This window comes from Ananas comosus, linkage group 12 (assembly GCF_001540865.1).
Source record: "Ananas comosus cultivar F153 linkage group 12, ASM154086v1, whole genome shotgun sequence".
In the NCBI taxonomy this organism is placed as follows: domain Eukaryota; kingdom Viridiplantae; phylum Streptophyta; class Magnoliopsida; order Poales; family Bromeliaceae; genus Ananas; species Ananas comosus.
The window spans coordinates 11,666,210-11,680,790 of record NC_033632.1 but is presented as its reverse complement, the minus strand read 5'-3'; the positions used below and the strand labels follow the sequence as shown (position 1 = coordinate 11,680,790).

General features: G+C 34.0%; 1 protein-coding gene across 1 annotated transcript; it reads right to left on the bottom strand.

Annotated features, from left to right (window-relative positions):
- LOC109718947 (F-box/kelch-repeat protein At1g51550) lies at nt 8,027-12,223 on the bottom strand. Its single transcript, XM_020245447.1, has 3 exons — nt 11,702-12,223; nt 8,933-9,506; nt 8,027-8,563 (listed from the first exon to the last, which is right to left on the bottom strand). Exons 1-3 carry the CDS (start codon nt 12,186-12,188, stop codon nt 8,191-8,193), a joined length of 1,434 nt encoding a protein of 477 aa, XP_020101036.1. The 5' UTR covers nt 12,189-12,223; the 3' UTR covers nt 8,027-8,190.

Genomic DNA, 14,581 nt, shown 5'->3' with positions numbered 1-14,581 from the left:
TGTAGGGTTGAGATGATGGTGGTAGGTGGTGGTNGTAGGTGGAATAGTGTTTGATCCAAGAGCTATTAGTAATCAAGGAGTAGATCTAATGGCTAAAAACCTAATAGCACCATGGGGGTGATACTTGTAAAAGTATTCTAGCTCAATTCTCTCTCTCTCTCTCTCTCTCTCTATATATATATATAGAGTCCGGCCGGAATACTATCGATAGCACCAAGCGTTTGGTGCTACCAAGTTTTCTGTCGTTAGATTTAACCATTTGATTATTTTCGCCCATTAGACCAAAAACTCACTCAACCCTAGAGGACCCACATCATCCTAACCGTATATTTTTTTTATCTAAGTGTCGAAAACCTAATAGCACCAATAGCTTGGTGCTATTGATAATATTCTAGCCTAATGTATGTATAGAATCCGGCTATTATACTATCGATAGTATCAAGCTCTTGTTACTATCAACTTTTCAACAGTTAGATCTACCCTTGATTATTTCTACCCATTAGATTATACTATTCAACCAACCATCCATTCAACCCTAAGAGACCGCTATTATCCTAACTACACGTCCTTTCATCCAACAATCGAAAACTCGATAGCACTAAACGCTTGATATTATTGATAATATAATAGCATAATTCTATATATATATATATATATATATATATAGAATCTTACGCCTTATTTATAATTTTTGAAAAAGAAAATTTACTTGTACACCCAAAAAAGGAGGAGGCCTACTGTGTAATGCTAATACTATACCATCAATAATCAGCTAATCACATATCTTTTCTGAGAGAAAATTATAATAAAAATAATTTTCTAATAACCATGATAGGATGGGTGAACCCAAGAGAACAAATTGATTGGTTGGAAACGCCACATCAACAATATAACTGATGCATTCTAAATTTTTTCCTAAAAAAATATGATTTATGCCCCTACTAGGGTTTAAAAAAAGAAAGTTGTTACTTGTACACTCTAAAAAGGATATAATTTACACCCCTAATTTACATGTACCCCTTTATCTAAGGTGAAAAAAGTTGAATACGATCATATTTTTGACAATTTTTCTTCAGATACGAATTCGGATGCAGATATGTATTAGATGCTAAATTTTTATTACCATGTTTACTTACAATAGATTCGAATTCCAATACAAGAGGAATTCGTATTTGGATAATAATACATACTAATATATATATATATATATATATATATATATATATATTAAAAGTTTATACTCAAATTCAAACTTTGTTTACCTATATTTTTATTTAATGAAACTAAATTTTTTTCACAAATATAAATATAATTTTAACATAAAATTTATTAGTAAAATAAATGAAAGAAAAATTATGATAGAAAACCACTTTATTCCCTACAATATATATTTAATTATATCTTTCTCATCTCTTAGGGTCGGATTTTTTAAAAATCATGTAAAGCCATATTTGCCTGCAATTTTTTTTTTTTAATACGAATATATATATCGAATGCTAAATTTTGTGACATCTATATTCGCATCCTACCGAATCCGATGTCGAATTCGATCAAAGTTTATCCTAATCACTTTACCCATTTTCATCGGAGGGTTTACAAAATACTCTGAATTTCTATTATTTATTTCAACAAAAAGTTGACAAAACAAGAAAAAACTTTTGGCTTTACACCCCATTTGAGGTGTATCGAATACCAATAGCATTGCTCTCTAAAAAAAAAATATCTACTTGTGCGCCCCGTTAGACAGTATAGAGGGTTTTTTTGCAAATAGCTTCCTGATAAAATTTTATTTTAAAATTGGCCCTATCAAAAATTTATTTGCAAAAATGGTCCTGTCTGTGCCACGCAAGCGCCACGTCAGCGCCACGCGGGCGGGGCAGGAGTTTAAGTTGAACACGGTGAATGATTCACCGTATCCAATACAAATATCCCCACTTAGCCAAAAATTGGCTAAACCGAGTTAGTTGTAATTCACCGTGTCTAATACAACTACCTAGGACTTAGTCATTTTTTGGCTAAGACTGTATTAGTATTGAACACGGTGAATGGTTCACCGTGTCCAATATGATATTTGTATTGGACACGGTGAACCATTCACCGTGTTCAACTTAAACTCCCGCCCCGCCCGCGTGGCGCTGATGTGGCGCTTGCGTGGCAGGGGTAGGACCATTTTTGCAAATAAATTTTTGACAGGACCAATTTTAAAATAAAATTTTGTGAAGGAGCTATTTGCAAAAAAAGTCCAGTATAGATCTTACACCCTTTATTATAGAATTTATATAAATTTAACTAATTTTTAGTAAAAAAATAGTTGATGTGATAAGTAATGAAATGATAGCTATGGATTGAAAAGGTATAGGATTGAAAAGACATAAGATGTAGCTAAAAAAACAAAAGATATTTATACATCTTAAATATAGGTATAAATTTTATCTTTTTTTTACTTTTTATATATAATCTTAATAATTATATAAAAATTTTAATAAATCACATATAATCCTAACAGCCTAACAACCTACTCAAACAACTCAAAAAATATTCTAACAACCTATCTATACAATCCTAGCAATCAAATAAAAATTCTAATAATTTACCTATAATCCTAAAAACTTCATAAAAATTCTCATAATCCTTATTAAAAAAAAAATCTATAAAAAACAGAAACAATCTAAAAAATAGTGAATAATTTATCGTTTTCTAAAGACGGAGAATGATTTACCGTTTTCTAAAGTTAGTAAACGAATATACGATTAACTGTCTTTCTAGCACCGAGTTGACAAGAAGAGAGTTAATTGGCCGAAAAAAATCTTGGAACTTCTCTAAAATTTTTCATAGAATTATTTACAAAAAAGAAGGTCCAAAATAGCATGGGAACTTCTCTAAAACTAAATATAATAATCTAAAATAAAATTCTCCAATAACTACAAATCTTAGACTATATATGTGGCCTTCAAGATCCTAATCTAAAACAAATCTATCAATTTTAAAAAATTTTCTAATCTAAACATATCTAAAAACGGCCCTAAAGTCTATCACTAATCTCAAAAAAATTATTTCATATGAAAAAAGATCCTAAAAACCTTAAAAACGACTAAAACAAATTATAACTAAATGATTTATGGCTGCATCAAGAAACATATATATATATATATATATATATATATATATATATATATATAGGTCCCCCACCTCCTTGCTGTTTTTTTCTCTCTTTCTCCTCCTCCTTCTTATCCCTTCTCCTCCTCTTCCACAGCCTCCACTTTGATGCCGTGCACCTCTCTCTTACCTCATCGACACCTCTGCCGGCGCTGATTCGGATATAACACAAATCGCGAAGGTGAAACTACGGCAAAAGGCATGATAATGAATGATAACTGTGATGGCGACAAGGGTGTCTTAGGATTTGAGAACGATAGGGAGGGAAAACTTATTGGAGCGGAGTGGCCGCTGCGGTAGAGGTGAGAGAAAGGGCGCGATAGCAGAAAAAGATGCAGAGGTGGAAGAAAATGAAGAAGACAAAATTAAAAAAACAAAGAAAAAATTTTTTCTTTCGAAAAGACCATCATGATATGTATATATAATAATTTACAAAAAAATCTTGAAAACACATCGATACCGAAAATTATAAACAAGAAGATAGAAGTACTTACAGAATACTACAGAGAATAAAACTTTAATCAATCTGTAAAAGCGAGAAGTTCGGAAGGTGTCTCATATCTCTGACACTTCGTGGAATTTATAGATATAGATATTATTTACTATAACGTACGCAGAAAAGGATGACAGGACTGATATCACTTTATATAGAGAGTTCATTGATTTTTAATCATAATCTAATTAGGATTCTATTAAATCTAAACAGATAGTAGACAAATATGATAAAGCCAAATAAAGTATTATTTTATCTATTAGGATTAACATTTACCTAATATCAAATTCTAATCTGAATATGATTAAGTCAGGTTACCTCATTGGATATGTAGTACGTCTCCGTGCCAACACATAGTACGCTTACGTGTCGATGGATATACATGACCTCCTAGTGTTTTAATTTTTTTGGTCTCAATATACTTTTATAATATATTTTGAAAGATTTAGTATAATTATGAATAATAATTATGAATAATGACTATATATAACTTACTGCACTTACTAAGGCTTTATTTGAGATTGCAGGGAGATTACGTTACGTGCGGTGAAAAAATATCCTATTTGTTTCCGTACGTATTATTGTGTTCTCCATATCGAGATTAGTTGGCTATAATATATTTTCTACGGTCCTACCGAATAACGCAAAAGTATATCCCAATATACTTTTACCCTAACTCTATTTTATCTTTAAATATGTCTCAATACCAAACTAAGCCTAATTAATATAGAGATAAGCTTTTTTATAGTAAAATATAATTATACGTCTTAAAGAATAGAAATTAAAATATAATAATAAAATTCATAAGTACAATAATTATTTAAATTTATATTTTTATAAAGAGATAACTGCTTAATTCTGCATAAATCGTTGCATGGATTATATAGCATATTATCATCTATTGATACAAGATTTATTTGAATATTTTGGTATAAATATTACTGGTATTATCAAATTAAATTGACTATATAATCTGCTATAACTAACTATAAATTCTAATATATCTAATAATACTAAATCAAAATTATTTTATATTTATGGTAATTAACATATTCCAGATTGGAATAGCATAGTTTAAGTAATTCTAAATTATATTAATTTGTTCATAAGATTAGATTAGACTAAATCAGATTAGGAAACTTAAATATTAAATAGATTAAATTAGATTTTATATTAGATTAACTTTATTTTATATTAGAATTTTTAAACTAGGTTAGATTAATTTAGATAATTTGAAATTACGTAATTCAAATCTAATTAGCTATATTCTATTATATTTAATACTATAATAGATAATACTAGATTAGATTTGATTAGACTTTGTAATTATACAATAGATAGATAAATACAAACATATATTATATTAGATTTTAGATTAGATTTAATTTGACTTAATTTTATAGATTAGATTAGAAAATTTTAGATTTGATTAGATTAGATTCTAAAATATAGAAGATTAGAATCATCTGATAACTAAATTAAAAAAGAGGGAGAGAAAGGAATAACAAAATAAAAAAAAATAAATTAGCGATAAATTACAGTACATATCGTGGCACATCTCACGTATCACAATATCTCATATGGTATTGCACATGTATCATGATACGATAATCTCTACAATACACTACGTACCACGAGCTGTTTTGTATAAGGGTATGATACGACACGTGTGATACATGCTCGTACCGTGCGATACTTAAATCCTTGCGTACTAGACTAGTATATTTGGGCCTATTAGCCGGCACTGTATCGATCGTCGGAAACGGGCCTAGGCCGTGCAGGGCCGAGGTTGTGCCATGCCGGGCCGAGATTTAGTTTAGCATAAGTCAAATTCACTGAAATTAAATTATAAGTTTTTAAATTAATTTATCCTTAATAGATACACCGAAATTAATTAAATTTACCATAATACTGTCTAATTTTTTGCCATATCCCATGATTATAATCAAATAAAATTAATCAAGTTACTAAAATACACATATAAACTTACTTTTTAAAGTTTCAATTTATGTTGTATAAAGCGTGCATTGCATTAGGTCTGTCAATTTTTAGATCTCTCTATTTTTTTTTTTAATAATTAAAATATCCAATAATAATAAGGTGCAATTACTTTTATACTCCTAAAAAGTTTCTAATTTTTTTATTTATCCCTCTTAGAAGGCTAATATTAAAAATATATTTTTTAACGTTTCAAGATATTTCAAATATACTCCTAGAGGTAAATTCTATTAGTGAACTGTTAGGAACAGCCGTTATCTATGTAAAATTACTATTTTTTGCTCTTTTGAATATATCCTTATATCATTACGAATTTGTTAGCTATTTATTATTGGGCTAAAATAAGTCCAACTTTCTGTCCCATGACAATAAGCACAAGAGATTAATAAATTGAGTTGGGCTGCGGTCCATAAGAGACCTAACAGCAAAAGGCCAAATAATAGACCTAACGTTCAAGTGGGTTGAGTCAGATCAAATCCCATGAGCACTGTGGTTGAGCCCTTAAGTGCGATGGGTGCCTTCTTTTTAGCAGCACGTACTTTTGGGATATGATCCCCACAATTTTTCTTATTTTAATTTTTATCTTTTCAAATATATTCTTATACTGTGAAAAGAGGTGTTTTGAACTGTTTTAAACTCGGATAGAAATTTAATCCAAATTTAACCTGAGATGACTTAATGGATATTAATAGCAGAGTTAATTTTGAATAACGAAAAAATATACCAGGGGTATATTTGAAACCAAAAAAATAGAAAAATATAAGAAATTTTGTAATTTTTCAAGAATATATTAGATATTATCCCTAATAAAAATGAAAAAAACAAATAAATTCTAAGGGGGACCATTTTGTGATGGAGACCACAATTATCCGACAATCATTCCCCAACAACACCAATCCTAAAATGCCTGGCTCTTGCATTAAATATCACATATGCATGAACACAAACAAAAGCATTTAATATTGATGAGCTAAAGTTCAATTGTTCCCATGCTCTCCATTATATGCATAAGTGCTAGTTCAATGAATAGAGACCTTTTTGGGACCATCTTTGTAGTTCTCTCGCGATTCTGCAAACATGCCGTTTGAATAATTTCAGTAGAGCTCGTAATGTTGCTTTGGCGAAAAATCTATATAGCGCTTGTCCAGTCGTCTGAATTAATAGAGTCAGTAAAAGTGATTCCGACGCGCGATTTCGTGAGCTATTAGCGGTTGAGAAACGAAGGAACAACATGTAACGTGTTTTGCACAATGGCACAAACCAGAGAATACAAAGAAGAGCCGAGTCGACAAGACAGGCACGACCGACGAGGACGAAATGAACACAAAAAGCACTCCAGTTACAATAAACCAGCTCAGTTGATACGTTTCACCTAACTTTTCTGGACAATACAGCATTGTTTGAGTTGATCGTGGTTGGAAGATGCAAAAACGATTTTTATAACGAAACATTATATTGAAACTCTAAAACTTAACATTTAACCCAAAAAGCTCGTCATTCGAGGAAACTTATATTAGTTTCAATATTTAAGAGGGCTAAAGTGCGAAAATTTTAAGTAAAATCGGCTCAATCGATACATCTGACCTAACTTTTCTGGACAATGCAACATTGTTTGAGTTGAGTGGTTGGAAGAAGCAAAAACGACTTTTATAATGAAACATTATGTTGAAACTCTAAAACTTAACATTTAACCCGAAAACCTCGTGGTGCGAGGAAACTTATATTAGTTTCTAAGAGGGGGGCAAAGTGCGAAAATGATGAAATTTATCGTGGTGTTTCCTGCAATTTAGTCACATTAAAATAAGATAAAATAATAGGTGACATGTTCCCACAATGTCCTTTAAAAATTACAACTTTGGTGCCCATACTTTTCACTTAAGCACTTTAATCTCTGTACTTTCTTATGCTCTACATTTTAATCCTACATCACCAAAATAATTTGATTTTTCTCATAAAGTAAATACTTATACTTTCACTTGTGAAGTAATTCAAATATTTTAACATACCTCAAACAGATTAAAAGTTCATTTTAAATAGAAATCAGCTTTTTCTAACAATTAAAAACTACAACACAACCTAAATTATGGACTATTTTTAATCGATTATCCCATCTATCAAAATTTTATTTTTACTATAATTTTTTAATATATTTGATTTGAGTTAATAAAAAATACTTTAACTTTAAAATTCAAACCAATTAGCTCTTTCAATGAATTTATAATTGCAAGAATTACATGAATTGCACTAATTAAACATGTTACAATAAACGACGCATTCAAAATTATCATTGACACGTTCAAACCAAACAAATTAAATGATTGAACAGTAAATTATTTTAAAAAATTTATTAGCCACCACAAAAATGATTCACAGTTTAGGTAAGTTCTGTGCATTTTTACCCTAAAATAATTGACTATCTGAATAGATATGCATCAGTAAAAAGAAGTACACCATGAGAGTACTTTTATTCTCTATACAACATGATTCAACATATTTGACAACTCCTTTTTATCTGATACAAAAACACTTTCTCATTCCTACTTCTACAACTGCAGCATGAGCTCCACCTGATACAAATCCCCGTCAAATCTCAATCCGTAGGCTTCAGCCGGATGAACAACGCCGTCCACCATCCCCCCGAACACGTAGACGTAGCGACCGGATCGGTCGGCACACGCTCCGTGGAACGACCGGCAGTTAGGGCTTTGGCCTTCGACCGAGAGCTTTTTCCACATCTTCTTTCGTGTTTTCATCGAATCCGGTCGAAGTTTCAATAGATTGGCCGCCTCTAATACCCAGAAGTCGTCTTTCCGGTGCCTCTGCGAATCCTCGCCGCCGTATATGAGGATTTTGCTTCCTAGAATGAGAGTCGCAGAGTGGCCAACTCGGGGTAGGGGTGGCATCTCGTCGAGCATGCTGAAAAATTAGATAAAAAATTAGGACACATTTTGGAAAAAATAAAACTTTCATAAAGAAAATGAAGAAAGAATCTTCAAAATTCCTTTAACATTGAATAAATTGCTAACAGTATACGGGTTTTCGTTTTTTTTTTTGCACATAGACCCTTGCCAATATGTGGAATTGAGCAAATAACCCTGCAAAGTCGGTATTTGAGGGTGTGTTTCTCTAAAAGTTGTATGCTTTTTTTTCGTTCATGGCTCCACAGAGTTATATCTGCAGATATTGTTCTGCACAAATAGCCTCCTACCAACTTTACGGGTATTTGCATAATTTTGGATATTTGTTGGAGTTATATATGAAAAAGAACCAATAATAATTTCATACTAGATTTCCTTCCACTCCGGATAGCCTTTGCTGGCGTCAAATAGCCATAGGTCGTTGAGCACCTCGTATCCTGAGCCTCGACCGCCAAAGAGGACCATTAGGGTTTCGTCGATCGACGTCAGCGTGTGGCCAGAGCGTGGCGGAGGTGAAGGGCAAGGATTCAGTAGCTGGTGCCAGTTCCCAGATGTTAATCCTTCCGACAAGTCGAGAAGCCATGTATCGCTGAGTCGACGACCGTCTAATGCAATCCCACCGTGGATCGCCATGGTGCGGTCGCCAATGCTGCACGCTGCATGGGCCCCGCGGGGTGGAGGCAGGACAGAGCCCACGTCAAGCAGCCGCCATGATATATTGATCTCGAGAGGACGTCTGAGGTCGATTTCCCCAATCCACGTGTCATTTAGTCTCAATCCACTATCATTGATGCCACCAAAGAGGACAAGACAGTTCCCCACTAGAGCACAAGTGTGTCCGAAACGACCAGTTGGAATGCCGGAATTAAGTTTTTGCCAACTAAGTACTCGATCGAATCCGTTGCCGATGTATGCCACCCATGTGTCATCGAGATGCCGTCCTAAAGAGGAACACAGGTGGTATATTACAAGAGGCAGAGTAAATGAAAGATATGCTAGTAAGATTGGAGAATTTCCACCTCGTATGAAAAAGAAAGCTAAATTATTCCATAAAAGGTAACATAAGTTCTCAAATTTTAAATCTTTCTGCTGTCAAAATCCACAAGTCCATTTACTTCTTAAGTTTACTGACTAACTAGTTCTCTCTCTCAGAATTGCTGTTAGTATGCTGAGTCTTGGTCCTACTTCAGAATGTTAGGTTTCTCTTCCTAGTAAGCAAATCAACAACTTTGTACAAATAGATCATATGATGCTGTAGAGACAACAGGGAGAGGTGCACAAACATGATATGAGTACAACGACTAAAATGATCAGTTTAAAGAGAATTAGCGAGTTCATCTAAAAGTAATGGAAATGGGTAGACAATGACTCAATTTGAACTCACAGTGGAACACTATTCTTTGCTAACTAGTTTTGTGACCCAATAAGTTACGAAAACAAAATTAGATCATTATACAATTGACAATATCATGTAGACACCATGCATGGCATAAATTTTGCATGCAGAACACTAGGCAATCACCTTAGCACTGCCAACCCTGCGTAGGTGGCTGCTCAGGCATTGCTTAGGCAGTTTCTTAAGATTTACACGTGAAATCAACAGAAATTTATTCGTATGGAGAATAAATATGCAAGCAATATATCGCCAAATGGCTTCGAATGCACGTAAATAGTCGGTTCTATAATTGAAACATAGCTCAGATATCATAGAACATATATGCATATATCAATCTGATAAATTTCGAGGGCGGCTTTCCAGGGTTATGAATATCATGTCTTATAAATGTTGTGACCAAAAAATAGGGCAATGTTGAGAAGCATATGCTATTCAAAAAGTAAACCATCTGAGATGCGAACCCAACTTTATCTCTCTTATGCTATATCGCGTCTTAACACACATTAAAATTGATATATTGGGCTAATCCTACAAGAACTACCAAAAAGAACCAGTAAAAATGAAGAAACCGAATAACATTTTATCATCGTAATTGTGAAGATTCATTTGGTCACTATTTAAATGACTACTTCTGGTGATTCTTCAATTGTCCAGTTGCCTTCTAGATGGCTTTTAGATTTCTCCAAAAGCTTAAGCTAGCAGAGAACAGTATTTTTAATATTTATATTCAACATTCCCTCTCACGTCTGGGCTCGAGCCATTTTGATAGACTAAAGACGTAAACTTAAAATTAAATGGGAGGAAATTAACAATGCTAGAAGCCTGACGGAGACTTGTAACTCAGGACCTCCTGTTTTGATATCATATTAAATTATGTCAAACAACCATATTTCACCAAAAGTTTAAGTTGGTAGAGAACAACATTTTTAATATTCATATTCAACACCCACCAAGGAAGGTATCATATTCAGCAGAAAAGAGGACATAGAAGCTACACTACAAGAAAGCTAAGAATTAGGCAGACAAGAACATCCATTCAGATAACAACTAGACTGAAATACACTCTTGTTAAGGAATACCAAATGATAAATAAAACTTGAAACCCTAAGGTTCGAATTGCTTTCTACATAGGAGATGCACCAATTAAACCCTAATACTGAACTCCTTCGCACTCGCCTTCGATGACGAATCCCTAACACTTACTTTTCCCCTCAGACCCTTTCTGAATAATAAGAACAAACAGAAGAAAAAATAACTGAGTATTTTAATAAGTATTAGGCTAATCTCGATCATGCTACCACACTCAATCTCCATGAGTAGTGTACAATTTACACTTTACACTCTATGTCGAACAACCAATTTTCTCTAAAAGCTTAATCGAGAAACGTATTTTTATATTTTTATATTTTTATATTCAGCACTCTCCTCGCATCTGGACTTGTAACTTTTTTGGCAAGCACAAAACATCAAGCCTAAAAGGACTTAAAACTAAGCCTCGTGATCTGATGCTCTGATACTAAGTGAAACAAAGGAGTGGTTTTTAACCACTTCATATATAAAACTCCTTCCTAATAGTTCATCTTAAACTAGGAATGATCAATAGAACTTGAAACCCTTACCCTAAGATCAGAAGCAGCTCTCTATCTAAGAGGAGCAGAGCAGATCCAATACATGAAAATAGGCAAATTGAACAACTGGAATGAGAGAATTGAGAGAACCCCGATGAGTTACTCTCCTCACCTCCTTCGCAGCCGCCGCCGAAGAGGACGAGCCACCCGGCGACGAAGTTGAGGGAGAGCGAGGCCCTCGGCCGCGGAGAGGCGCCGCCGCCGCCGCTGAGCGAGAGGCGGCGGCACGAGAGGGAGCCGAGCTGGGAGACCTGCTGGTAGAGGCGCCGCCACGCGACGCCGCGGCGCTTCCCGCCGCCGTCGCCGGAGGAGGAGGAGGAGGAGGAGGAGGAGGAGGGGAGGAGGGCGTCGGCGGCGGCGTCGCCCCAGTCGCGGCGGAAGAGGTGCTCCCAGAGGGCGTCGGCGGCGGCGAGGCGGCGGAGGCGGCGGCAGGTGGCGGAGAGGGCGAGGAGGGAGGGGGCCGGGAGGAGGCGGAGGATGGAGAGGAGGGGGTCGTCGGGGAGGTGGGTTAGGGTTAGGGTTAGGGTTTGGGATGGCGAAGTAGAAGAAGAAGAAGAGGAGGAGGTTTTGGGGTAGGAGTGGTGTGGAGCGAAGGCCATGAAAGAGAGAGAGAGAGAGAGAGAGAGAGAGAGGGGTGAAGAGGGAGTGTGTGTGTGTGTGTGTGTGTTTTTTCTTAACCTTAAAATCTATAATAAATGAGTGTATGAGTGTGGGAGTTTTTTTTTTATTTTTATTTTTTTTTAAGATAGGTAGCACGCTACCCGCTTCATTTATTTTATTTAGAAATAAATTTAGCTAGAAATATGACTCAACTAGGATTCGAACTTAGGNGAAAGATAGGTAACACGCTACCCGCTTCGTTTATTTTATTTAGAAATAAATTTAGCTGGACATATGACTCAACTAGGATTCAAACTTGGAATCTCAGGTACGAACCACCAAGCCCTTTGCCACTTGCTCTAGGGAAGGTCGGTGGGTGTGGGAGTTGTTGTTATTACTATTTTAAGGCTCCGTTTGGTTCGGCGTTAAGTAAGAACTAATTACTTTAGGAAAAAGTATAAGTTCAGAATTAAGCTTAAAATAGATTAAATTTACATTTGGACGGTGAAAAAATGAGTTGTTTTCGAGAATAAGAAAAATAGTGTTTGGATAGATAAAGATAGAATAAGAAGAATAGTGGGTGGTTATAAATAGAAAATAATGATATTGCCATTTATATTTGAATTTAAAATTTTAAATTTTATAATTAAAATTTTAAATTTAAATATATAATTTTAAACATTGAAAAATTCAAAATAAAATTTAAATTTTTAAATTTCAAATTCAAAAATTTGAAGTTCTAAATTTTAAATTTAAGATTAAACTTAAATTTAAAAATATCAAATATCAAATTTTAAATTTATAAAATTAAAAATAATAATTTAAAATTATAAATATCAATTTTAAGCTTACAAATTTTTAAATTTTTAAATTTTAAAATATAAATATAAATTTAAAAATTAAATTTTAAATTTTAAATTTAAATTTAAAAATTAAATTGGGGTGGGATTAGTTCCATGGGACTCGAGGATAACCTTTTTGGGGTGGAATTAACAAACTCCACCCCCAACAAAAAGGTGTTTGGGGATAAGGGGGCATCCCCTCTAATCCCGAACCAAACAGTCGCTTAGGGTTTTTTTTTTTTTTTTTTGCTTTTAGTTCCCTTAAAAAAATTTCACAAATAATTTTACAAAATTTATTTTGTTAGATTGGCTCTATTCCGGCAACACAAATGTTACGCAAGCATCACGTAAGTATGTTCAGAATTTAAATTTAATACGATGAATTATTCACCGTGTTTAGATCAGCGGAGTGCATGAAAATTTTGTGTACGAAATTGTAGCAGATCTAAACCTATGAAAGAGTCCCAAAAAAATGATGATCTGATAGATTGTTGAAGTGTGACAAGCATATTGTATAAAAAACTTTGGTTGATTCATGCATCCAATCCAAAAACCTCAAAATTTTTTTTAATAATGAGATGGTGTCTTTCATAATATTTTGGGAGTGGGAATGAATGTGGATGTGTCCTCCATAAATAGTTGATATGTTAAAAAACTTATGAATTCTTGCAATTAAAGTTTTCTATATTATGTAACATAGAAATAGCATTTTAGAAAATCAGTAATACTCAGTTGTCATTATATGTAGTTATTACTATTCATCATGAGAGATATACATTGCTATATGGAGAAATGGTGAGGGTCCAAGGATGAGGACCCTTTTGGCAAAATTTGAATTTGGGAGAGGGGTAGTTTTGTCAAAAAAAAAATGTGCAAGGCATATCATTCTGTAGAAGAGACAAAAATTGTATGGGCATCATCCCCAAACTACGAGTTTGGGGACGATGCCGATGGACGCCGCGTGGCCCCAGCGCGCCCATTGCACGGGCGAAAATAAGAAAAAAAGAAAGAAAAAATTTCGTGCGCCTGAAATTTTAGAGATAGTGAGAGAATGGAAAGAAAGGGAGGCGGTGGTGGGCGCGCGCTGGTCACGCAGCGCCCATCGGCATAGTCCCCAAACTAGTAGTTTGGGGATGATGCCCTTATAATTTTTATCCTACCAGAAGTGTCTCCTAAATGTCGGATAAGTTTCGATTATAGTACTTCTTCTAATAATACTATTTTTTAACAGTATTTCTCAAATAGTATTATTGGTGTCCTTTCAATTAATGTTTTTTTATAGCAAAAGTAGAAATACCAAATTAAAGCTTCAGCTTTTGGGTCGTAAAATCTACTCTTCGATTTCTATTGCAGTAGAAGCATCACTTTTTCTCTTTAAAAATGATAAACTTCAAATACCACCCCTGTGATTTCGCGCGTTCTCACTTTAGTACCATGTAGTTTAAAGTATATCAAGTTAGTGCCATGTCGTTTCATTTTTATCTTTTCGTTAGTTTCTCCGTTAATATCTCGTTAAATCATATACAAAAAACTTCAGGTACCCCATCTAG